This window comes from Taudactylus pleione, unplaced genomic scaffold (genome assembly GCF_031769625.1).
Source record: "Taudactylus pleione unplaced genomic scaffold, aTauple2 ptg000800l, whole genome shotgun sequence".
In the NCBI taxonomy this organism is placed as follows: Eukaryota; Metazoa; Chordata; class Amphibia; order Anura; family Myobatrachidae; genus Taudactylus; species Taudactylus pleione.
In genome coordinates, this window is record NW_028285202.1 from 189,660 (window position 1) to 216,137 (window position 26,478).

Below are 26,478 nucleotides of genomic sequence, written 5' to 3' on the forward strand. Positions count from 1 at the left end.
ACCCTGAAGGACTGAGTTGGCCTGTGCCCTGATCCGGCACCCATAGCGGTTATCTAAGGGGGGTCAGCACCCGTTCAGGCTATTCCCCATCCCTCAGTTTAGGGTTCCACCCCCTACCATCCCTAACAGTCCGCGTGTGGTAATTTATTAAGAGCATTATCTAATATACATTATATTAAAAAATGACGGTGCTGCTCCCCGTGTCCTCTGAGTAGAGGCAGCAGCGGGTCAGGAGGCTGTATGGCATCTCCCTGCACAGTGTGTCCTGTGTTACTGTGTCGGGCATACACATATTATCATCTCAGGGCAGTCCATGTACCCTCCCATGTAGCATGTGTAATTGTTAGTGCAGATGAGGACCCATGTTGCCCCCTCAGCAGCTCTACCTGCAGATACAGACATCCCCCATCATCCTCCTCTCATACCGCCCCCTGCACCCACCTTCCTGTATCCCAGCCGCGTTTCTATGGCTACTGCGCCACGTGACCGGCACTTCTTGTATTCCAAGCCTCGTTCCTGCGTGTGATCTTTATCACGTGACCGTTACTTCCTGTATGCCAAGCCTCGTTCCCAGCTGCGGTGTCTCTGTCCTCTATGACTCTCATCCCCCCGGTGATCGCTGCCAGTGACCGGGCTCCTCTACTGCAGTAAGTTCTGTCCTTCATCTGTCTGTCAGCTACTGGGAGAGAGAGGGGTGACTGGTACTGGGAGAGGGGAGGGGGGTGACTGGTACTGGGAGAGGGGAGGGGGGTGACTGGTACTGGGAGAGGGGAGGGGGGTGACTGGTACTGGGAGAGGGGAGGGGGGTGACTGGTACTGGAGAGGGGAGGGGGGTGACTGGTACTGGGAGAGGGGAGGGGGGTGACTGGTACTGGCAGAGGAGAGGGGAGACTGGTACTAGGAGAGGAGGGGGTGACGTACTGGTAGAGAGGGGGGTGACTGGTACTGGGAGAGGAGAGGGGATAACTGGTACAGGTGAGGGGGGTGTCTGGTCATCAGTACCGCGTACATAATCATACACAAACAAAAGTAAACTTACCCCATACTTCTACCCCGTTACATGCCGCCAGTTCCAGCTCACCTCCGTACTCCCAGTCATCGCCCAATGGAACAGCTCCTGGCCGCACTTCCGGGTACACAGCCTCCATCACCATAGGAACTCCTGAAGTGCATTCCACCAGCCTGGACCACCTCTCAAATAAACAGGTACATGATTTAAAATGAAATACTTGAAAGTATCTAATGAATCACCAGCCTCTTTAAAGTGCCTGGCTACTGGCTAATCTATATCCTTACCATTTAATGTCAAGTGAATTGCTGACCTGGGTGCATTCTGAATTTATGAGTTGTTTGGCCCACATAATGTGGGCCACGCAGGCACAAAATAATGTAGATCACATGAGTGGTGGTACATGTAAGTACAAACCTGCACTGGTGGAAGGCACTTCAGTAGTTCCTATGGTGACAGCAGCTGTGGACCTAGAAGTATGGCTTGGAACTGTTCCGGTGGGCGGTGGCTTTTGTTTGTGTATGATTATGTATACAGTACTGATGATGGAGTTGTTACCCTGAAAACATTTGACCAAGGCCATTATTCTGTTTTGCATTTATGCTGCCTTTGAGTGTCATTTCTTTGCCGAAGCTATAGTAATAATACAGGTACATGACTGGGGAGGTGAGGGGATCAGGGAGTGTCACAGTGACATCACTTATATCTATAGTAATAATACAGGGACATGACTGGGGAGGTGAGGGGATCTGGGAGTGTCACACTGACATCAGTTATATTTATAGTAATAATACAGGGACATGACTGGGGAGGTGAGGGGATCTGGGAGTGTCACAGTGACATCAGTTATATTTATAGTAATATTACAGGGACATGACTGGGGAGGTGCGGGGATCTGGGAGTGTCACAGTGACATCATTTATATCTATAGTAATAATACAGGGACATGACTGGGGAGGTGAGGGGATCTGGGAGTGTCACAGTGACATCACTTATATCTATAGTAATAATACAGGGACATGACTGGGGAGGTGAGGAGATCTGGGAGTGTCACAGTGACATCACTTATATCTATAGTAATAATACAGGGACATGACTGGGGAGCTGAGGGGATCTGGGAGTGTCACAGTGACATCACTTATATCTATAGTAATAATACAGGGACATGACTGGGGAGGTGAGGGGATCTGGGAGTGTCACAGTGACATCACTTATATCTATAGTAATAATACAGGGACATGACTGGGGAGGTGAGGGGATCTGGGAGTGTCACAGTGACATCACTTATATCTATAGTAATAATACAGGGACATGACTGGGGAGGTGAGGGGATCTGGGAGTGTCACAGTGATATCACTTATATCTATAGTAATAATACAGGGATATGACTGGGGAGGTGAGGGGATCTGGGAGTGTCACAGTGACATCTCTTATATCTATAGTAATAATACAGGGACATGACTGGGGAGGTGAGAGGGTCTGGGAGTGTCACAGTGACATCACTTATATCTATAGTAATAATACAGGGACATGACTGTGGAGGTGAGAGGGTCTGGGAGTGTCACAGTGACATCACTTATATCTATAGTAATAATACAGGGACATGACTGGGGAGGTGAGGGGATCTGGGAGTGTCACAGTGACATCACTTATATCTATAGTAATAATACAGGGACATGACTGGGGAGATGAGGGGGATCTGGGTAAAAAGCTCCGCCCCTTGCAGTCTCTTCTCTGAGACAGCCTATAGAAGTTCTGTCTTCCTGATCTCAGAGAGGTCACAACCACCCACACACATGATTGGGGAGGTGAGGGGATCAGGGAGTGTCACAGTGACATCAGTTATATTTATAGTAATATTACAGGGACATAACTGGGGAGGTGCGGGTATCTGGGAGTGTCACAGTGACATCATTTATATCTATAGTAATAATACAGGGACATGACTGGGGAGGTGAGGGGATCTGGGAGTGTCACAGTGATGTCACTTATATCTATAGTAATAATACAGGGACATGACTGGGAAGGTGAGGGGATCTGGGAGTGTCACAGTGACATCACTTATATCTATAGTAATAATACAGGGACATGACTGGGGAGGTGAGGGGATCTGGGAGTGTCACAGTGACATCACTTATATCTATAGTAATAATACAGGGACATGACTGGGGAGGTGAGGGGATCTGGGAGTGTCACAGTGACATCACTTATATCTATAGTAATAATACAGGGACATTACTGGGGAGCTGAGGGCATCTGGGAGTGTCACAGTGACATCACTTATAGCTATAGTAATAATACAGGGACATGACTGGGGAGGTGAGGGGATCTGGGAGTGTCACAGTGACATCACTTATATCTATAGTAATAATACAGGGATATGACTGGGGAGGTGAGGGGATCTGGGAGTGTCACAGTGACATCACTTATATCTGTCGTAATAATACAGGGACATGACTGGGGAGGTGAGGGGATCTGGGAGTGTCACAGTGACATCACTTATATCTATAGTAATAATACAGGGACATGACTGGGGAGATGAGGGGGATCTGGGTAAAAAGCTCCGCCCCTTGCAGTCTCTTCTCTGAGACAGCCTATAGAAGTTCTGTCTTCCTGATCTCAGAGAGGTCACACTCACCCACACACATGAAGCAGAGGTAATCAACATACGGCCTCCTGATGCTGTCAAACTACAGATCCCAGCTTGCCCAACAACAGTTTTGCTCTTAAGATATGCTAAAACTAAGGCATGCTGTAATATGTAGTTCAATAACAAAGAGTACTTAGGCGCTTAATGAGTGAATTAAATACCCTGACATGCAACAGCTGATTGGGGTAGTCAATCCCAAAGTACAAAAAAAACAGCTAGTATAAAAGAGCAGCTGGTATATCAGGGAGTATATATAATAACAAGGTTCGTCTTAATAAAAGTATTTTTATTTAGTATTAATATGTAAAGTTGAAATAATAAAAAGATTTTAAAATACATTGACCCCTAATTGCAGTGGAAGAAATAGTATATACAATAAACAATGTCAAATGAGTAAAATTGGCATATATTCCTGGAACCCGCATAGGCAATGTCTTTTGAATATTGACCTAATTGGTTGGGAGATACAATAAGTTAGTATACTTGCCAGCCGTATGAGGAGAAATAGAGGAACAAATTTCCTGAGTTGCAGATATTTAGCGCTGACAGCCAAGGTTGCCTGTGATGGAATAGAGCAGTTTGGATCACGGTGTCGCTATGAAGGGCTCTAACCTATTGATAGGGAGCCTGGACCTCCGTGTAATAGCTGTAGTGAGCAGCAATGTTCCACGGTAAAACTTTATATCTCCATTTGGCGGCCGATCTGGATGTTATCAGGGAGAATAATGCGTTGGATTGTTATTCACCTTAGATCGGAAACCAAGCACGTGGGGTGGTGCAAGTAGGTATCAGTGTTGCATACCTGTCAGCTCAACTTGGGATAGGGAGCCGAATGGGAGCCTATGCGGCTGGGCTGGCACAGAGCTCCGGTGTGTAGAGCAGAAGGGAGCAGACCGCAGCAAGTGCTGTATATATTAACAGTGGGTCGGTGTGTCCTTGTGCGGCATCAGGTAGCTGTGGCAGTCGGGGTTGGATTTGACAGAAAGTTCACCTACGCGTTTCAACGCTACTGCGGTGTCTTTGTCAAGGTGTGAGTGTCAGCTGTCTCATGCTCTATTTAAATAGCCAAACAAACTTATTTAGCATGATTGATTAATTTAATTAAAATGATTGATTTAAAACTCCTGTTAGAAGCGAACCTTGTCAGTTGTATATCTGAACCTCAATTAAAATTAACATTAACATAGTTTGTGAATTGCATATTATTATTTATTCATATTTAGACTTAAACAACAGTTATATAATAGACCTCTTGTATAAACATGTAATTTCATATGACATTGTAATATTATAGCAATGTTTTAAAGAGATCCCACATTTATTCATATGTTTCTTACATAATAAATGAATGAGTAAAGATGGTGAGAATTTCAATAGTATTTGAAACAATTAGGTATTTCTCTATTATTCTATTGCACATGTATATTACATAGACGGCACAAAATTTATTATAGGAAGTAATATAGTGTGTTCTTCAAAAAAGATACTTTATGTAATGACTGAGATACACATGGAGAGGCTGATTCAAATACATTGGAATACGTGGTCAGCACCCTTGTTAGAGGATAAAAAATAGTAAAAATAAATAAAAATAAAAATGTAAAAATAATAATAAAAATCAATAATTAATAAAAAAAAAAAATATATATTAATAATGAATAATTTAAAAAATTATTATTTTGATAAAATAACATAAAAAGTAATGGGAGGGAAGAAGAGAGATTCTAACTATGTGCGTGGGTGGAGGGTCACTAATAGTTAATAAATAAAGGTACCGAAGATGAAAAGTTAGAATACAGAATTTAATTCCACTTGCTCGTTTAAACCATCTGGGTACAGGATATTCATCTGAAAAATCCAGAATAGTTCTTGACGACATAGGGACCTGAACCTATCTCCCTTCCTGATTGTTGGGGGCATATGTTCAAGACCCACAATTCTAAGGGAACTATCATTGCCATCATGTTCGTTTGCGAAGTGTCTGGAAACACTATGAAGCATATTCCTTTTCAGGATGTTTCTCCTGTGTTCCAGAAAATGTTCTTTAAGACCTCTAATGGTGCGTCCTATATATCTTATATTTTCACAGCTGCATGATAGCATATAGATGACAAATTTAGTGTCACAATAAAATATTTTATTGTTATAGTTCTTTCATTATAGGCTGTATTATTTTCTGTTCTGTTATGTAAGATGTATTTGCATGTTATGCATCTGGTTTTTCCACATCTGAAGCAGCCCTGAGGTTTATTAGTTAGCCATGTCTCTGTCTTCTTCACACCATGATTTTTAATACATTTTAGACAGCTTGGGAAGAATATTTTTGAGCGATTTGTTCTTTCTGTAAATTATAATTGGTTTTTCAGGTAAAATATCTTTTAAGATTATATCATGTTTTAAAATAGAATAATTCTTTTCTATGGCACATTTTATTTGGAAAGATGATTTGTTATAAGTGGAAACATGCTAGATTGTTGTTAAATTTATTGCATTTTAAGGGATCTTCTTTATTTGTTTGTATTAATAATTGTTTTGGTTGTAGAAGGTTCTCTCTTTCCATTTTTTCGAGCAAGTGGAATTAAATTCTGTATTCTAACTTTTCATCTTCGGTACCTTTATTTATTAATTATTAGTGACCCTCTACCCACGCACATAGTTAGAATCTCTCTTCTTCCCTCCCATTACTTTTTATGTTATTTTATCAAAATAATAATTTTTGTCATTATTATTATTAATTATTGATTATTATCATTATTAATTTTCAATTTTTATTTTCATTTTTATTTATTTATTTTTATTTTTACTATTTGTTATCCTCTAAAAAGGGTGCTGACCACGTATTCCAATGTATTTGAATCAGCCTCTCCATGTGTATCTCAGTCATATTTTTTGAAGAACACACTATATTACTTCCTATAATAAATTTTGTGCCTTCTATGTAATATACATGTGCATTAGAATAATAGAGAAATACCTAATTGTTTAAAATACTATTGAAATTCTCACCATCTTTACTCATTCATTTATTATGTAAGAAGCATATGAATAAATGTGGGATCTCTTTAAAACATTGCTATAATATTACAATGTCATATGAAATTACGTGTGTTTATACAAGAGGTCTATTATATAACTGTTGTTTAAGTCTAAATATGAATAAATAATAATATGCAATTCACGAACTATGTTAATTTTTATTGAGGTTCAGATATACAACTGACAAGGTTCGCTTCTAACTGGAATTTTAAATCAATCAATTTAATTAAATTAATCAATCATGCTAAATAAGTTTGTTTGGCTATTTAAATAGAGCATAGGTCTTCAAACTTGGCCCTCCAGCTGCTGTGGAACTACACATCCCAGCATGCACTACCACCTTCTTGATATAACAGCATGCTAAAACTATGGCAGTGCATGCTGGGATGTGTAGTTCCACAGCAGCTGGAGGGCCAAGTTTGAAGACCCCTGAAATAGAGCATGAGACAGCTGACACTCACACCTTGACAAAGACATCGGAGTAGCGTTGAAACGCGTAGGTGAACTTTCTGTCAAATCCAACCCCGACTGCCACAGCTTCCTGATGCCGCACAAGGACACACCGACCCACTGTTAATATATACAGCACTTGCTGCGGTCTGCTCCCTTCTGCTCTACACACCGGAGCTCTTTGCCAGCCCAGCCGCATCGGCTCCCATTCGGCTCCCTATCTCAGGCTGAGCTGACAGGTATGCAACACTGATACCTACTTACACCACCCCACGTGCTTGGTTCCCGATCTAAGGTGAATAACAATCCAACGCATTATTCTCCCTGATAACATCCAGATCGGCCGCCAAATGGAGATATAAACTTTTACCGTGGAACATTGCCGCTCACTACAGCTATTACACGGAGGTTCAGGCTCCCTATCAATAGGTTAGAGCCCTTCATAGCGACACCGTGATCCAAACTGCTCTATTCCATCACAGGCAACCTTGGCTGTCAGCGCTAAATATATGCACTCAGGAAATTTGTTCCTCTATTTCTCCTCATACGGCTGGCAAGTTATACTAACTTATTGTATCTCCCAACCAATTTGGTTAATATTCAGAAGACATTGCCTATGCGGGTTCCAGGAATATATGCCAATTTTACTCATTTGACATTGTTTATTGTATATACTATTTTTGCCACTGCAATTAGGGGTCAATGTATTTGAAAAATCTTTTTATTATTTCAATTTTACATATTAATACTAAATAAAAATACTTTTATTAAGACGAACCTTGTTATTGTATATACTCCCTGATATACCAGCTGCTCTTTTATACTAGATGTAATATGTAGTTCAACAGCATCTAGAGAGCCGTATGTTGAATACCCCCTTCTAAAGAAATGTTTAATACATATGGCTTATTTTATGTTTCTTTTTGCTTATAAACCTTATTGTAGGTGTTACACAGGGCATTTATTTTTAAATGTATAACATTATTACACATAATATTCCTTCTAATTATCCCTTTCTTGTAAAAGTCACTTGCTGGTATCAGTCTTCCATCTTCTCATCAGCACAGCTGTAACCGGGCAGCAGGGAGCCGCTCTCAGATATAGTATAAGTGCCTCAGTACTCACTGGAGCTGGAATATATTACATTGATCACAGTATGTATTTTGTTTTCTTTCATTGAAATGAATATGACAGGAGAGGTGCTACTTACTCTTCTCTTCCTGGTTATTGGAATTGGTTACAGATAGAATAGGGGCTGTAGACATTTTTTTAAGGCAGGGTGCTGATCACTGAGGAATGCACTTTACCACTTTGAAGCGCACATTTTACCTGTTCATACCAAAGACGTGGGTGCCCGAAAAGCGGTGTGGTTTAGCGTGGAGGGGCGTGGCTTACTGTTATACCCCATACCTTTTTTATTTTGGGGTTGTGCCCAGCATTTCACCATACACATGACCCATCAATGCCCCTCAGACCGCACCACATGCCACATCAATGCCCCTTAGATCTCCCCACATGCCCCTTCAGTGAACCTCTTACCACCACATATGCCCCATCAGTGGACCTCTTACCACCACACATGCCCCATCAGTGGACCTCTTACCACCACACATGCCCCATCAGTGGACCTCTTACCACCACACATGCCCCATCAGTGGACCTCTTACCACCACACATGCCCCATCAGTGGACCTCTTACCACCACACATGCCCCATCAGTGGACCTCTTACCACCACACATGCCCCATCAGTGGACCTCTTACCACCACACATGCCCCATCAGTGGACCTCTTACCACCACACATGCCCCATCAGTGGACCTCTTACCACCACACATGCCCCATCAGTGGACCTCTTACCACCACACATGCCCCATCAGTGGACCTCATACCACCACACATGCCCCATCAGTGGACCTCATACCACCACACATGCCCCATCAGTGGACCTCATACACCACCAATGCTCATACCCCTCAGACCATTCCACATGCACCATCAATGGACCTCATACCACCACACATGCCCTTCTCCCACATGCTCCAAAAATGTCTTTTAGTGTACCCCACGGTATTAGTGATCACAGATCAGTCTATTCCCAGGAAGATGAGCTTGTCCGCAGAGCTGGTATGTTAATGGCTGTTCTTCTCTGGCACCTCCGGCTATATAGAAACAGACAGGTGGCTGGGTCTTCTCGCTGAGCACAGGCAAACCCAGCCTTCCGTTCTCTCACCAGATACCACTGCATTCAATAACTGACAGTCATAATCGCGGAGGAGGAGTGTGACAGCCGGAAAGAGCTCGGCTGACAGCAGGAGGGACTACAGAAAGTTCAAGAGTGGGTCAGCGCGGTGAGGCGACATGGACCCAATAAATGTCAGCGGGGGTGCCATGGTGCATACAAAAGAGCAGAGCACATATTGTCAGTTTAAAAATTGGGAGGACGCGATGCCTTACTAAAACAGCCTGGTGGGAACGCTAGAGTATTGTGCACAACTACCTTTTAAAACTCCATTTACTTAGTTTAGGTAATTTTGTTTGTCTCCCCCAATACACAGGGTTACACAGTAGTGAAGAAGACATCCGGTGAGTGTGAGACACCCATCAGCCATCCTCGTGTGTCAGGAGGACTGAGCAGGACCTAGAGCCCCATCACGGTGCCTCCACCTCACTCACTGATACATGAGAGACACAATGACCAGAAGATCTTGGAACTCACCAACAAGATCATTCAGCTGCTGACTGGAGAGGTGACTGCTGGGAATGGGACATTATACAGTAACATCAGGGGATGTGTCTGGGTAATGACTGTATCATTGTGTGTGTCAGGTTCCTATAAGGTGTCAAGATGTCACTCTCTATGTCTCCATGCAGGAGGGGGAGTATATAGAGGAACACAGGGGTCTGTACAAGGACGTGATGATGGAGAATCACCGGCCCCTCACATCACTAGGTAAGAGGAGACTGTCATTTATTGTACAGGGGAGAGCAGGTATGTGGGCCGCCTATATACACATCATCTGATAATCACATATATACAATGTACTCAGTCACTGTGTGTCTCCTACAGATGGACCCAGTAACAGAAATACCCCAGAGAGATGTCCCCGTCCTCTTTATTCCCAGGATTGTACAGAGGAGAATCACAGGACCCCACAGGAGCATCAGGTAGATGGGATTTAGGGTCTCACCAATATACCTAAGTCACTGTCACTATATGATCTGTAGAGAAGCTATGTGTGTCTTTTACACTGATATTATACTTCTTAACTCAATTATATTACATATAATTATAGTATTTTAATGTTTTGTGAATTAGGGGGAGTATATCACTAAGGTAGAAGATGTTGAGGGAGAAGAAGAGACGTATGTGACTGATATAAAGGCAGAAGATACAGAGGGAGTAGAAGAGACGTATGTGACTGATATAAAGGCAGAAGATACAGAGGGAGAAGAAGAGACGTTTGTTACTGTGAAGGTAGAAGATACAGAGGGAGAAGAAGAAACGCATGTTACGATTATTAAGGTAGAAGATATAGAGGGAGAAGAAGAGATGTATATGATGGGTGATCAGCAGTTTAAGGAGGAGGAAATCCCTACAGATATCAGCACAGGTGAGTTATAAACACTTATTAAAGAAAAGTCAGAACAGTCTCTTATCCTACACCCTCCTCGGTCACTGCAAACTAATGAGGGAAATGTATCTGCTCAGTCCTGGTCGGGGAGTCAGGATCCATCAGCCCCTATTTGACTCCTGCTCTCCTCCTCACATTGTGTTTCCAGCCCCTCCCCACACTCTGGTGTATCTCATACATCAGGAGCCATCAGCCCCTATTATACTCCTCCTCTCCCCCTCACATCATGTCACTGTGTGTTACCAGCCCAGAGATCTGACCAGTCTCCTCCCCACACTCTCTGGTGTATCTCATACATCAGGAGCCATCAGCCCCTATTATACTCCTGCTCTCCCCCTCACATCATGTCACTGTGTGTTACCAGCCCAGAGATCTGACCAGTCTCCTCCCCACACTCTCTGGTGTATCCCATACATCAGGAGCCATCAGCCCCTATTATACTCCTGCTTTCCTCCTCACGTCATATCACTGTGTGTTACCAGCCCAGAGATCTGACCAGTCTCCTCCCCACACTCTCTGGTGTATCTCATACATCAGGAGCCATCAGCACCTATTATACTCCTGCTCTCCCCCTCACATCATGTCACTGTGTGTTACCAGCCCAGAGATCTGACCAGTCTCCTCCCAACACTCTCTTGTGCTCAAGGGGCATCACCATAGTGATTTTGTCACTGATCAGTGGGATGATTCCTGTGCACTAATAGTAATATATGTACAGTATATGCTATACTCCATAATGTTTACATCATGTATTTTTTATCAAAGCTGTATACTAATAATACAACTGCCTATGTAAGTATATGTAAAACTATGCACAGTATAGATGTGGTGTGACTTGTGATATCACAGGTTGTGTGAGATAATACACCTATACTGACACTACAGCGTACTTATCAGGGCTATGCAGAATATAGGCTAGTAAGGGGAAACTATATCTTACTACCCGTAATAATGATCCTGTTTATGGATATTGGTGAATACTTCTGAGGCTTGTGGGAGTGGCGGCTTCTCGACATTAGACCTAGCTGAAAGCGGGGAAAACCACGGTCTCCTCATTGTCACATTCTCCGTTCCCTATGCCTTTGACTATGACTCGGAGGAGGATGTCTGGACTTTGTATTGCTGCTTTCCTACCTAGAATAACTTGGTCTGCACTTTAATGAGATCTCCATCAGTTGTGGACACCATTTGTGAGACACACGGGAGCTTTGGAGACTATGCCACCTCTTTTTGTAATGCAGTGGAGTTATCAGATAACATCCACACTACTGACCCGCACTTCGATAGCTTGGACACTGATACATATAGAACACTTAAGGTGCCCACAGACATAGCAATGTTCCCCTGAACTCTCCCCGGGAGCTCCCCGCCAGTCGTGAGCATGATTAGGTCAAAAATGTTACCAATTTGACGTCCAATCGTACGCATCGTGAGATTCTTCAGGCTAAATCGTGACTTTCCCTAAACAAGAGAAGAGACTCTTCATGATTAGTGGGAAATGTAAATAATAATAACAATGGTAGGGGCTTGCCAAGGTGTATAAAAAGCAGGCACCATTTTAACCATGTACACATTCTGCTCTGCTACCAGTGAGGCTAGGTGTATACCTGCTGAACCCTGTACATTGCTACTGTGCTCTTTGTATTTGGCTTTTACCTTTTACAAAGTGTCTTCTACCTGCAAGTGTGTGCAACTGCATTCTATCCTGTTCCTGAATTCTGTGCTGATGGATCCCTATCGGTATAGAGTGTTGGTCACCCAAGCTGGGGTCAAGGTGATCCAGGAGAGGGCCCAGCGAAGGAGAAGAACATGCTGGACCAAGGAGTGGCTGCAGCATAGGGATACTCGCTCTCACATGTCCCTGCTGATGGAGATAAAGGAGAACAACCCGGACGACTACCGCAACTAACTGCGCATGGATGACGCCACCTTCCAGGAATTGCTGCATCTGGTGACCCCCCACATCCAGAGACAGGACACAAGGCGGCAGAGGGCAATCCCTGCTGAAGAGAGGCTGGTGGCTACCCTGAGGTACCTGGCTACAGGAAGGTCATTTGAAGACCTGAAGTTTGGGACACTCATCTCACCTCAGTCCTTGGGAGTCCTCATCCCGGAGACCTGCAAGGCTATCGGTAAAGTGCTGCAGTACCAGTATTGCAAGGTAAGGAAAAAAAAAAACACACTACACATTTTTATCTTGTCAAAGAAAAAAAGTTTTTTTTTTTTTTTTAAATGTAACTCTTTATCATAACTGTGACAGCCAATAAGGCAGCATTAACAAGACTGTGCTGCGTAGCAGTCATTAACATTTGTGTGGCAACAACACTACACAGTAGTCAATGAAAAGTTTTTATTTATTTTTTTATTTTTTTTTGACTTATTCTAAAAACTGACAGGCACTGTGGCAATACATTTTTTTCTGTGGTTTTTATTGAAACTATTATAAGACTGCCAATTAGGCTGCATAAACCAGACTCTGCTCTGAACTGTAGGCAATAACATAATTTGTACTTCTTTTGTATATATAAAATAAACATGTATACAAATTGTACAAAACAGCATTATCACCAAATTTTATCAATCCCAATAGCTAGGCTGCTGTATGTTGTACAGTGGGTCAGACACCAGATTGAGCAGGCCAATACACACATGGCACAAGTACAGATTGTGGCCCCGGCTTCCAGCAATCTGTACTTGCACCATGTGTGTAGTGACCTTGTCCAATTAGTGTCATCACCACCGTATAGCATACAGCCGGCACCTATTGGGAGTGATGACATTTGGTGATAGTACAGGCAAGAAGGAAAAAAATCCCTAAAAATTAAGAGTAACGCGGCAAATCTTCTTCTGACTCCAGCAGAGCATTATTAATGGTCTGGCTTGTGGTTTGGGTGCTGGGTGGGGGAGTAATCTCCAACTGGGCTGGGGGGGGCTGACATAGGCAGTTGGGGCTTGCGAATAAAGCAGTGGGTCTGCAATGTAGGTGGAGTTGTGTAAATTGCTGTTGAGTGACCAAATTAGAAGCTCATAGACGAGCCTGTGGAAATTTTCCTTAGTGACCTCATCCATTTTTCTCTTAAAACTATTAATATGTGCAGTAAAATCGTCTACATCATCCGGCGCTTTCTGAAGGATGCTTTTAGCTTTTTGGAGAAACACGTCCTCCTGTTCTGTGTGCTGCTGCTTTCTTGCCTGTTTTTTTTTTTTGGGGGGGTGGTACCGAAGAAGATGATGGTCCTGGTAGAATGGGTGTTGGTATTGGGGTCAAGTTTTCCACCTCGCTGTCCCCGAGCAAACTTTGGTCCGGCGTGGAGGACAAATAAGGCTCTAGTGTGGGAGTCTATATAAAAAAAAGAAGAAAAGCAATATTATAGTCATGTTTTTTCTATTTTTCCAGCTTCCTAACACCCTGGAAGAGTGGAAGAGCATCGCTGAAGAATTTAAACAACGTTGGAATTTCCCTAACTGCGGAGGACCCATCGATGGGAAACACATCCGCATCAACCCACCTGCCAACACCGGATTATATTACTACAAGTACAAAGGCTTCTTCAGCATCGTTCTCATGGCAGTGGTGAATGTCAACTACGATTTTTTGTTTGTGGTTGTCGGCAAGAATGGGCGTGCTTCAGATGGTGGGTCCTTCAAACTGACTGCTTTCTACCAGAGACTCACCAACAAAACCCTCCACTTGCCGTCACTGGACGAGACAATGCACGGCCTAAATTACGTTTTGGTCGCCGGCGAGGCTTTTGCATTACATGAACATGTGATGAAGCCATTTGCACAGAGGGGCCTGACCAGAGAGAGGAGCGTTTGGAATACTCCGCAACCGGTTCTGCATTTTCCACACCACCATAAACCTACGTGTGGAGAAGATAGACTGGGTCGTGATGGCTCGCTGTGTGCTGCATAACTTTTTGTGAAGGAAAACTACACAACGAGGACCAGTCACAGCTAGACTAGAAGATGTAGGACCTCTGGAGGAGATTGCCCAGTTTACATCAGTGTCTACACCACCAATTTCTACAACATCAACAGCACGTGCCAAAGAAGTGAGGGAGGAGTATATGGCCTATTTCAACGGACCAGGTGCGGTGCCATGGCAGGAGGACTGTATGTGAGATAAATGACTATAGTGGACTGAGTGGATTGAGCTAAAAAAACAATAAAAGGTTTGAACTGTCTCTTCTTACCAAACTTTCCTCGGACGATCCACTCACTTCTGCCGCCTCCTCTTCTCCCTCTCGCTCGGCCATCAGGACAACTGACTGGCGTTGTGGCTCCTGTTCGCTGATGAAGCTTATGAGGTGATAGTACCACAGTGTTGGTTAGTACACGTCGTCGGTGCCAGCTCCTGATCCTTTTGAATCGTCCACTTTTTTCTTCTCCTTTATGTAGACGGTACGCAGGTTCTGGATTTTGTGGCGTACAGTTTTAAGGTCAGCATCCGCAATTAAGTTTTTGGTGTAGTCCAACAACACCCCCAAAGCTGCCAATTTCTGCGACTTGTTGTGGTACTGGTGACAGGATATCTGCACAGACACTCCTTTGACTGGAGGATCTCTAGGAATCCCGTCGCAAACTCCCGTTCACTATCCATAGACTTTGCTAGAAAAAATAATAAGGACATTTTATTAATCTATAATTGTGAATTGTTTTGTACATTTTTATTGATTATTTCTACAGTTTTCCAGACTTTTACAAAAAATTTTTTTTTTAGGTTTTTAATGTTTTTATTTGTATTTTTATTTACAGAAATGTAATGTGTTTTTATATGTATTGTAATATGTTTTTTTTACAGGAATGTTACGTGTTTTTTATATGTATTTTAATATGGTTTTTTTTCAGGATTTGAATGTATTTTTATTGTATTGTAATTTTTTTTTTTTTTTACTGGAATGTAATGTGTTTTTATAAGTATTGTAATATGTTTTTTTTGTTGTTGTAATGTATCTTGTGTGTGTTGGTGACAAACATTTGTTTATGGTGGTATATTCAAACATCATAAACAAATGTATTACAACAACAAAAACAAATTTTAGATATGTATTGATGTTGTAATGGTTTAATTTTTGTTGTTGAACTAAATTTGTTTTTGCAATTTTAAAGTATTCAGAGTGTTTTATGATTTTGCAGTTATTTATTAGGTGCTCGTGACATTGGTGGGTAGGTGGGTGGCACACATTGGTGGGCAGTGGAAGTTTAATGCATGACCCAGCCACCGCCCACCTCATTCTGGTGGGCGGTGGCTGGGTCATGCATTTATAAGGGGGTGGCACACATTGGTGGGTAGGTGGGTGGCACACATTGGTGGGCAGTGGGAGGTTAATGCATCACCCAGCCACCACTCGCCTCATTCCGGTGGGCGGTGGCTGGGTCATGCATTTATAGGTGGGTGGCACACATTGATGGGTAAGTGGGTTGCACACATTGGTGGGCAGTGGGGTTGCATTAAATACAGTACTAATACTCACCAAAGTACCTCCATCCAGACTTCAGGTGTGCAGGCTCTATCGTGCTTCCTTCTTCTTCTATCCACGATGCTGCACAAGATGGCGATTGGGCGTGTACAGGCTCCTTTCAGTCAAATTCCCCAACGTACGATGAATCGTGAGATACATCGTTAGTAAAAAAACCTCACAATTTGCATCACATCGTGTCCCAGATTGGCAAATCTGCCCTACAGCACTGCAGATTTGAAGATGCAATGTACGACGAGCGGGGACGCACATTGGCATCTTGATCGTGAGTGGAAACTCACGATTTGGGCATATTTTTCAGGATTTATTGTCACGGTTCGTCGAAATCGGCCTAATCGGGTAAAAAATTGCTATGTGTGTGGCTAGCTTTAGTGTGTGAAGGGTTGACGGGTGCAAGGATGAGTGAATTTTTATCCCTGGTCCCCATATCATAGTCTTTACAACATAATAAACCTCTAATTTTTATTAAAGTTATGTTGCATCCGTTATATTTGGAAAATGTAGTTTATTTTGTTATACTGTGTTCAGTGTGTATAAAGTTCCTTGTCTGTATAATTAGTACTGAGTATGTTAGGATAATTAGTAAACCCCAGCTGACACATGGGTGGGAGGAAGCACTTTCCCCAGAAGTTCAGAGCCGCAATCCCCAGCTACAGTGTAAAAGACTGACCCACCCATCCAACATCATCAATACATCTCCCCTGACCAAGAGGTATGCTCCACATACCCCAGGCAGCAGAATGGGAGGAGGAGGGAGTGTAGAGAGGAATGGGGGAACAAAGGGGGTGGAATGAACTGGAGGCGAGTGGTTGATCGCTCCCAGTCCTGGAGATAACATGGTTTGAATTCAATGGAGGGAGGACTCGAGCATCCGCTGTAGTGGGCTAAGGTTGCTCTATCCCGGGAGTGAGACCCAGTGACTGTCAGAAGTAGCCAACAAGCAGTAAGATCTAAAGCAGCTGTATATAGCGCCATCAGGACAATGTTCCTGGGTGAGATACAGGACCTGTACTTGTTTGCCTCTGGACTGATATTTATAGGGGATATTATTGAGTTAAATTAGCCTTTTACTTCCAAGATGCAAATACAATAATATAATCGTTCAGACTATTAGTGTCCTACTCGAGCAGTGGTATTTCTTCAGCTGTTTTCTTAATGCCGATGTGCCTTCCTCATTTTTTTCTCTATAGCCTCTAAGTAGCTTTTTTTTCTAAACCGTTTTACATACACCTATATTTCAAGACTAGCTTTCACTGATCTGGCACATATAGAGCACAGTCTCAATTATATCCAGGTTAACCCCCTCTGCTGTGGCACCATTTTTAAATGTAAAAATAGGCACCCTGTATTTAAATGTATGTTACCGGCGCTAGGTGCTGGGTGTGTTAAAATTTATTTTTACTTATATTGTCTGCCGCGGCCCTGACCTCCTCCGATGGCTGCGGCAATGATGGGGATGGGTGTAGGGAGCCGTTCAATGCTGGGGACTGGGAGCTTAGCTCCCGGCGCCCCAGCACTACAGGGCAATCGGGAGACGCAGCCGGGATGCTTGTCCTGGACTGTAGGGTAGGGTAGCTGGACGCTGGAGGAGGGCCAGCATAGCCCGGGTTTATGTGGGGGGTAAACACCGGGGCTCGGGAGCTTAGCTCCCTGTGCCCAGCATAAGGAGGCAGCCAGGCTGAGTACTGCACCCTGGGAGGGGTTCTGGGCAAGCCAACCCCCTGTCCAGCAAGGCGAGGAGGAGCAGAGGGCTGGGGACCAGGAGCTTAGCTCCCAGTGCCCCCAGCACTCCGATGGTTACCACTGGTCTCTCCGTGCTGGCTGCTCACCACGGCCAAGGAGCAGAGTGTACAATGAGCCATTGCAGCCGGGTCTAAATCTCCAGGTTGCAGGGACTATGTGCCTGCCGCCAGGGGGACAAGGAGAGCACGCTCCCTGGGCCCCCAGCGCTGAGTAGGGAACAGCAGCTGGGCGCTGCTGAGTAAAGTATAAGCTGCTGCAGCCAGGGCATGGTCCCAGGCTGCAGAGCTGAGCACCCTATGTTGGGGACTGGGAGCTCGGCTCCCAGTGTCCCAAGACTGCAGGGCTGGTTTAGTAAAGCCCAGCGCAGCACAAATATAAATAATGTTAAATAAAATGTTTAAATGTATATATTCAATGTATGTATTTTAAATGTGTAGTTTACATGTAAAGTGGACTTACCTTAATTTTTCTGGATGGCCAGGGAATCCAGAGTCCTTGGTGGACTGCTGGATCCTCCAGCCCCTTCCAGAGAAATAAACGTTCCACCTATGCAGCCTCATGCCTGAGAGTGATATGAGAAGGTGCATGGGAAGCTGGCCAATGCAGCCAGCTAATTATTTTTAAGGTGCTCCAAAGAACTTCCCCCTCTATTGTCAGGAAATGCTGCCCATGGACCCTGCTTGTCCACCTCTGGAGCTCAGATTCAAGCAGAGATGGTGTCTTAGCAGATTCCTGGAAGTCAGTTTTGGAGGGAACAATTTGTTCATCCCAGACGGAACGGAGCCGTCGCTGAGCCCTGCGGGTGGGCTCAGGCACGGGGGAGTGACCACTCCCCACTGTCCATGGGGGACAATGTTACATGTGCATGTGGCCAGCACATGCACTTAAATTGATTGGTTGAAAACCACAGGGCGGATATACCCTCTGTGGTAATGTGTATTGAAGTGGCATAAAAGATGGGCATGTGAGCCCTGTATGTGGATATCTTTTGAACAGCAAGACTGCTGTAACATCTCTGTATGGTGTACCCCCTTCAAGATGAGGGAAGAGTCTTTTTCAAGACTGTAGAGCAATAAACATCTTTGCCTGACTACGACTGCATCTGAATCCTGCGACAACAGAATTTTGCTAAACGCTATTCCGTTCTCCAGCTGCTCTGGATCGGGCCCAAGCTTTTCCAAGCTCAAGTCCTCTGCCAGCTACCGTGTAGAGCCTGGTTCATTGCGAGGAATCGGGGGGGAATCAGCCGATACCCCCATGGATCTCTTCCTGGCTCGCTCGCTCTCTCTCTCTCTCCTAGCCACCCGTGATGCCGCCCGAGGAATTGCCCGGGACGTCACGGCCCCGCTGCTGCGCGCCCACCTTTTGGGGCTCACGCAGCGATTTTTACCTTGGCTCCTGGAAGCACAGCCTGGCAGCGGGGGGCCTTCTCAGACATCATCGGGACTTCCTGGTTGTACATAAGAAGTGGTTTCAAACGCCGATTGAAGGAGTTTGGTGGTGGCAGCATCGTTACACGTCCACATGCGGTTGTAGTCCGTAACAGGCGGTTACTGACAGTAAGTGGGAATCCCTGATACCCCCAAGACCCAGTGGGGATCAAACCCAATCTGATCGGGAGTGGAGGCTGAGGTCATCCGGTCACAAATGGGATCTGGCCAAAATCCTGACAGTCAAGATCCCAGCACTGGCATCCCGAAGGAAAGTAGTGGGATTAGAGGGAGGATTAGTGTTAGGCACTAATGGAGGAGCATTAGGTTTTAGGGTTCAGGGAGGGAGTGTTTAGGTTTAGGCACTAGGGAGTAGGTTAGCTTCAGGCCCCAGTGAGGGAGGGGTAGGGTTAGAATATTGCCCAACAAGTGTCGGTATTCTAACCCTGTCAAGATGCCGGCATCAGGATTCTGACCGCCGACATCCCTTACCCAACCGCAAATCAACACTGATTGCAATTGAGGTTCAATTAGGTTTCCAACAGCACATTGTAGTCACTCTTTGTACATATATTATTTCCAATTTAGCAGTTGATTATTCTAAAAGGAGACAGATAAAATGTCTTCGTCCCCCCGATTTTAACGTCAAACTGTCCTTTTCAATCAAGTTTTAATCCTTTAGAGATATTTATATCAGTCACACATCTCCTGGACAAGATTTAAATTCCACTTGATATTTCTTTGAGTCGATATTGAATTCATCCAGCATGTGTTCACAAGGTTTCAGCAAGGCTATTATATAGCGACTTCACACTTGCCCTTCAAACTTAGCAGCTTCAAATTCACCTATATTTCAAGAATAGCTTTCACAGATCCGGTGCATATGGTGCACAGTCTCTATTATATCCAGATTCTAATCACATATTTAAACATCCAACAGAGTAACATTGATTGCAATTGATATTCACTCGGTAACCAGACTATAGATAGACAGACAGATAAATTGTCGACAATGTCTAGATGAGATGCAGTTTATAGACCGGCGCACTAAATGCCGCCGGTCTATATCCCGACACGAGGAGCCTGATGGGGGACTTCAGATAGGCATCAAAATACCGACGACAGAACGCCGAAGGACGACAGCCCAATCAAGGTAAGTCTAGGGCGTCCTTAGCATTAGCCGCAGGGGGGGAGGATTTGGTTTAGGGAGTGTAGCGGTGTTAGGTTTTGGAGGAGTAAGGTTAGGGTTAGGCACCCCTAGGGGCGAGGGTTAGGGTTAGGCACTTCCCCCGGGAGGGTTAGGTTTAGGGTGCAGGAAGGGGGGGTTAGGGTTAGACACCCCCGGGGGTAGGTTAGGGTTAGACACCCGCACGGGAGGGTTAGGTTTAGGGTGCAGGAAAGGGGGGTTAGGTTTAGGCAACCCCGGGGGGGAACTAAGGGTTAAGGACCCACCCCAGGAGTTTTAGGACTAGGTACCCCTAAGGAAGGGTTAGGGTACTTACCAGCCGGCATGGGAATCTCCTGCTGTCTGCCTTTTCATGTCGGGATTTTTAACAGCCGCCGGTATTACATACTGATTCTGTCTGGATAGACACCAGATGTTAGGCAGTAGATCAGCGGACAAAAGGGCGAGAGGTACAAAAGGTCGACACACTGAAGGTCTACATTAAAGAAGGTCGACGGGTATAAATGGTCTACATGAAAATGGTCGAAATTTAGCAGCGAGTTATTCTAGAAGGGTCAGGTAGAGTGTCCGCCTGAGCCTCCGCTCCAGACTGTTCTCTTCCATCAGGGTTCAGTCTTAATTACAAGTTGATTGTTTGTATCAAAGTCATTCAAGCCCCCTGGCCATAATTTTCGTTCCGACTTGAGTTTTATTTAGAAATCAATTTTGAATACATCCAGCAGATATTCACTAAGTTCTAGCAGGTCTTGCGCACATATTATACAGCGGGCAGATAGTTGTTCTTCAGAGTTAGCCGCTGATTATTCTAATGCTGATAAGTGGAGTAACTCCCTAGATATCGATTTCAAGCTGTTCTCTTTAATCAAGGACAAGTCTTAAATAAATAAGCCTGGAATTTTTCATATGTGTCCAGACCTACAGCGAGGGGGGGGAAGGGAGTCTTTTATTGTCTTCTCTCAGTCGTCACTGTCCTTCAACTCCTCCTTGCACGTAGTCCAACTAGTTAGGCTCTACTCAGTCCCCACTGGCATCTGGGTTCACTCACTCTTCCAGATGCCCTTCTCTGCTTAGCATTTCCAGGCTTCCAGGTGCTGCTGCTTTCCTCTGTCCACCTCCCTCAGGGTGCAAGATACAGGTTCCAGCTGCCTCAAACGGGGTGTTGAATACCAGGCTTTGCATGTGAGGCTCCTGTTTGTACTGTTGCCACTGCTACCAGTGACCACCTCATTTATTATGGCAGTGCGCACAGAGTACCGTCTCCCAGCTGTTCCATGTGGGGACGCCCACTCTGTGCTGCTCCTGCCGATGTCACCTGACCCAACCACGCGGGTCTGACTTTCGGGTGAAGTTTGCAGGGAGCCAGGGGAGAGCAGTCCCTGCTTGCCTGCTTCTTATCTGTGTTAGTGGCTACTCCATCATCCACCGCCCAGTTTCTCAGCTGGCTCCATGGGTGGTCAGGGAGCCACCTTAAGATGCGTCCTTCTGGAGAGGCCCGCCCAATGGAAGTCCTGCGTGTTACAGTTTCTAATGGTTTTTTTTTTTTTACACACTATTATATTGTACATTTTTTACATTATTATGCAATAAAGGAGCTGTTGTACCTTTCTCTCCTCCTTACCTGTGTAATTGCCGAACCTAAGGATTCAGGCACATTTAGCAAAATACGGTCGCAGTACCCGGTATTCTCCCAGGGGCCTCCTGCAATATTGTTTTCCACTCATGTGGGAAAGTTTTTAGATCATTGCCTGGGCTTTTTTAGAAGCCACTTGGACAAGTGTAAAGGTTCACAAATTTATCAAATGGATCTGGTTCTATTTTAAGCCAATGATTTATCTATGCAGCAAAAGAGTCCTATTTAGTGCATGCACATTTATAATTGTAATAAACTATAGTTTGAAAATTGAAGTGAAACAACTGAACATCTTGAACTCACTAATAGTAGGATAATGTGCTCGTCAAAGTAACAAAATTTAATTTTCATACATTTATTTCCAGTAGATGGACGCACAAGGAGGAAGACCGCGGAGGGAGATCTTATTTTGTCTCCAGATTTTAAAACAGAAGATAACATCACACCAGATTCTCCAGGAGACAGTCCCGTTACTCTAAATATACATCCCGTACCTCACAACGCCGATGTATCATCTGTTCCCTCTAATCATCAGGACTGTTCTCCTGGCATCTCAAATATTGCTAAATATTGTACAGATCAAACAGTTGATTCAATCTTTACATGTTCTGAATGTGGAAAATGTTTTGTACGTCAGTCAGTGTATGTTAGACATCAGAGAAGTCACACAGGTGAGAGACCATTTCCATGTTCTGAGTGTGGAAAATGTTTTACACAGAAATCACATCTTGTTTCACATGAGAGAATTCACACAGGTGAGAAACCATTTCCATGTTCTGAGTGTGGGAAATGTTTTATTCTTAAATCGGTTCTTGTTAAACATCAGAGAACACACACAGGGGAGAGGCCATTTCCATGTTCTGAATGTGGGAAATTTTTTACACGTAAATCAGTTCTCGTTAAACATCAGCGAACACACACAGGTGAGAAACCACTTCCATGTTCTGAGCGTGGGAAATGTTTTATACAGAAATCAAATCCTTCTGAACATCAGAAATGTCACACATGTGTGATGCCATTTCCATGCTCTGAGTGTGGGAAATGTTTTCCATTTAAATCAGATCTTGTTAGACATCAGAGAAGTCACACAGGTGAGAAACCATTTTCATGTTCTGAGTGTGGTAAATGTTTTACACTTAAATCAGTTCTTGTTAAACATCAACGAACGCATACAGGTGAGAAACCATATCCATGCTCTGAGTGTGGGAAATGTTTTATACAGAAATCACATCTTGTTATACATCAGAGAAGTCACACAGGTGAGAAGCCATTTCCATGTTCTCGGTGTGGGAAATGTTTTATGCAGAAATCGGGTCTTGTTAAACATCAAAGACGTCACACAGGTGAGAAACCATTTCCATGTTCTGAGTGTGGGAAATGTTTTCCAAATAAATCAGATTTTGTTAAACATCAGAGAAGTCACACAGGTGAGAAACCATTTCCGTGTTCTGAGTGTGGGAAATGTTTTCGATATCAATCAGATCTTGTTAGACATCAGAGACTTCACACAGGTGAGAAACCATTTCTATGTGCTGAGTGTGGGAAATGTTATGTACAGAAATCAGACCTTGTTAAACATCAGAAAATTCACATAAAGGAAAACTGAATAGCATGTGGTGATGTCTGAGTGGTATAAGTGCATGTCTGAGAGGTGTTCATAGGTCTTATTGGCATGTAGTGGAGCTTTTCAAAATGCAAATTACTGTAGTACCTTTTGCTTTATTAAAAAAAAAATCCAATAAAACCATTAACTTGACTCTACAATTTTTTATTTTACAGTGTAGGTAAAATATACACTGATCAGCCATAATATTAAAACCACCTCCATAATATTGTGTGAGTGCCCCTTGTGCCTCCAAAAAACCTCTCACCTGTTGAGGCATAGACTCCATAAGTCCTCTGAAACTGTCCTGTGCTATATGCACCGAGAAGTTAGCAGCAGATCATTTAAGTCAGGTAAGTTGCGAGGTGGGGCCTCCATGGCTCAGACTTTCCAGCACATTCAGCAGATTCTCGAATGGATTGAGATCTAGGAAATTTGGAGGCCAAGTCAACACTTTGTTATGTTCCTCAAACCACTCCTGAACAATTTTTGTTATCTGGCAGGGCGCCTTATCCTGTTGAAATGCACCCGTTGTCTACATGATGTAAAAGAAAATGTGATTTATCAGATCAGACCACCTTATTCCATTGGCTCATGGTCCAGTTCTGATGCGCATGTTCCCATTGTAGGCACTTTCGGTGGTGGACAGATGGTAGCATGGGCACACTGGCCAGTCTTCTATGCACTGTGTTCTGACACCTTTCTATCTGACCATTAACTTTTTCAGCAATTTGTGCTACAGTAGCTCTTCTGTGGGATAAAACCATATGGGCTAGCCTTTGCTCCCCACATGCATCAATGAGTCTTGTGCACCTATGACCCTGTTGCTGGTTTACCGGTTGTCCTTCCATGGACCACATTTTGTAGGTACTAACCACTGCATACCCGGAACACCCCACAAGACCTGCCGTTGTGGAGATGCTCTGACAAGGGGGAAATTGTGGATCGAAGTCACTCAGATTCTTACGCTTGCCCATTTTTCCTGCTTCCAACACATCACTTACCTAACATGCCACCCCATTGACTGGTGCCATTTTAATGAGAATCAATGTTATTCACTTTACCTGTCAGTGGTTTTAATATTATGGCTGATGGGTGTATACAGCGGTCTGATAGTGTAGTAAATTCTTAAAATAAAACAATATACAACTGTTCAAATAGCAAAAATTTAAACTGTTGGGTTACATCCAATGAAGTAAGGAGAAATGGTGGATATATTATAGTGTGATTTAATGTACATAGAGCATGATGATGGAACAATGTAAGAGAAGGGTAATATAGAAGCAGTGAAAGGTAATATTGTACACCCATGTGATATATATATATATATATTCGTGCTGTGCTATGGCATGTTTTGTAAGGGTATAAGGTGCTATTAGAGAATAGGAAGATTAGGACATCATGCAATGAGTTCTTGTGACTTGGAAGAAGCCCATTCTGCCCAGTGAGTGGGATACAGGAGATCTGGACTCTTCTGGGGGTGCGGTGTGCTAACCGAAAAATCTTAATTTTCTCATAACTTCCAGTAGGTAAGTATGGTACAGGCTGCAGGTTCTCTGTATAGAAGGTGAGATTCTTCTGGGTGTGCAGACTTGGGTAACCTAATTTGTCTGGCACATCGTGCTTGTCTTCCTATTGTGGTCACGGAGACTACGCACATTTTCCATTTATTAGGCATTATCCTTACCCTAAAGCGGAAGCTATTTAGATTGTAGGAAGGTAAAACAATGAGCAGCAACATAGGAAGAGAAATGTTAAACGCGTTGTATGATGACAACACAGTAAAGGGGTGGAAAGACCATATATAGGCACCCAGACTCTCCCACAGCTTCAGGCTAAATCTAATGGTGAGTACATAACAGGATACCTCACGCACAAAAAAAAAACATTTTCATTTTTTATAACTGTTTTTATTAAATGTTAAGGCTATATAATGGCATACACACAGTATATGCAGTCAGTGGGTTACATGATATTCAGTAGGTAGTGAATAGCTTACAGTACAACCATCATTGATTGCAAGTGGCTGTCTTATACAACACATAGGGGCATATCCAATTGGCGCGAGGTAAACACCGCGCCCAATTTAGAAATACCGGGGGTATGCACGCTCCCAATATCCGCGGTATTCAATTCCAAAAATACCGGTCGCATGGTTTTCAGTTCTGAAAACCCCACGGCACGTATGTTTTACTGAAAAAAAAAAACACCACTTACCTTTCCGGGGGTCTCCAGTAGTCTCTGCAGCTCTGGACGGCCTTCCTTCTCTCTTCTTACTGGAGAGGTGGCTGTTGGGAGTCCCAGGGGCTGGTGGGAGGAGCAAGGGCTGCTGGGAGATGTAGTTCTCCCAGCGCCCATTCCGGGGGGGCCACACTAGTACTGCGGGGCACACTGACACCGAGACACACACACACAATCATGAACACACACTCATACACCACACACACTAACATACTCACCACTGCTGCAGAAGAGCTGGCTCCCGATGCAGGATGAAGATGACAGCGCTGCTGGATCTAAGGACTAATTAAGCTAAATTGGATACTTCCAAATGTTTAATTAGGCCTCGGGTGGGGGGGGGGGGCGCTGCGGGTTGTCAGAGCAAGTGTTGGTGATTTAACCTA

General features: G+C 44.0%; 2 protein-coding genes across 4 annotated transcripts; both read left to right on the forward strand.

Annotated features, from left to right (window-relative positions):
* Positions 1-539: 539 nt before the first annotated feature.
* Positions 540-24,002, forward strand: LOC148474895 (uncharacterized). Of its 3 annotated transcripts, none has more exons than XM_088457997.1 (7): positions 540-647; positions 1,071-1,206; positions 9,703-9,894; positions 10,019-10,097; positions 10,215-10,312; positions 10,464-10,758; positions 22,617-24,002. In XM_088457997.1, exons 4-7 carry the CDS (start codon positions 10,064-10,066, stop codon positions 23,855-23,857), a joined length of 1,668 nt encoding a protein of 555 aa, XP_088314123.1. In that variant the 5' UTR covers positions 540-647; positions 1,071-1,206; positions 9,703-9,894; positions 10,019-10,063; the 3' UTR covers positions 23,858-24,002. The 3 variants fall into 3 exon arrangements, with proteins under 3 accessions (XP_088314123.1, XP_088314124.1, XP_088314125.1); XM_088457998.1 differs by having other exon boundaries at positions 22,620-24,002; XM_088457999.1 differs by lacking the exon at positions 1,071-1,206.
* LOC148474896 (uncharacterized) lies at positions 12,532-15,239 on the forward strand. Its single transcript, XM_088458022.1, has 3 exons — positions 12,532-12,940; positions 14,177-14,414; positions 15,181-15,239. Exons 1-3 carry the CDS (start codon positions 12,695-12,697, stop codon positions 15,237-15,239), a joined length of 543 nt encoding a protein of 180 aa, XP_088314148.1. The 5' UTR covers positions 12,532-12,694.
* Positions 24,003-26,478: the final 2,476 nt, after the last annotated feature.

Bases quoted from the DNA above. Each gene is read 5' to 3' on its own strand.
- LOC148474895 (XM_088457997.1), top strand. From the start codon at position 10,064: ATGATGGAGAATCACCGGCCCCTCACATCACTAG. The intron at 10,313-10,463 runs GTAGATGGGATT...TTTGTGAATTAG, and splicing joins GGACCCCACAGGAGCATCAG to GGGGAGTATATCACTAAGGT. The intron at 10,759-22,616 runs GTGAGTTATAAA...ATTTATTTCCAG, and splicing joins CCCTACAGATATCAGCACAG to TAGATGGACGCACAAGGAGG.
- LOC148474896 (XM_088458022.1), top strand. From the start codon at position 12,695: ATGGATGACGCCACCTTCCAGGAATTGCTGCATCTGGTGACCCCCCAC. The intron at 12,941-14,176 runs GTAAGGAAAAAA...CTATTTTTCCAG, and splicing joins TGCAGTACCAGTATTGCAAG to CTTCCTAACACCCTGGAAGA. The intron at 14,415-15,180 runs GTGGGTCCTTCA...TCCTTTATGTAG, and splicing joins GAATGGGCGTGCTTCAGATG to ACGGTACGCAGGTTCTGGAT.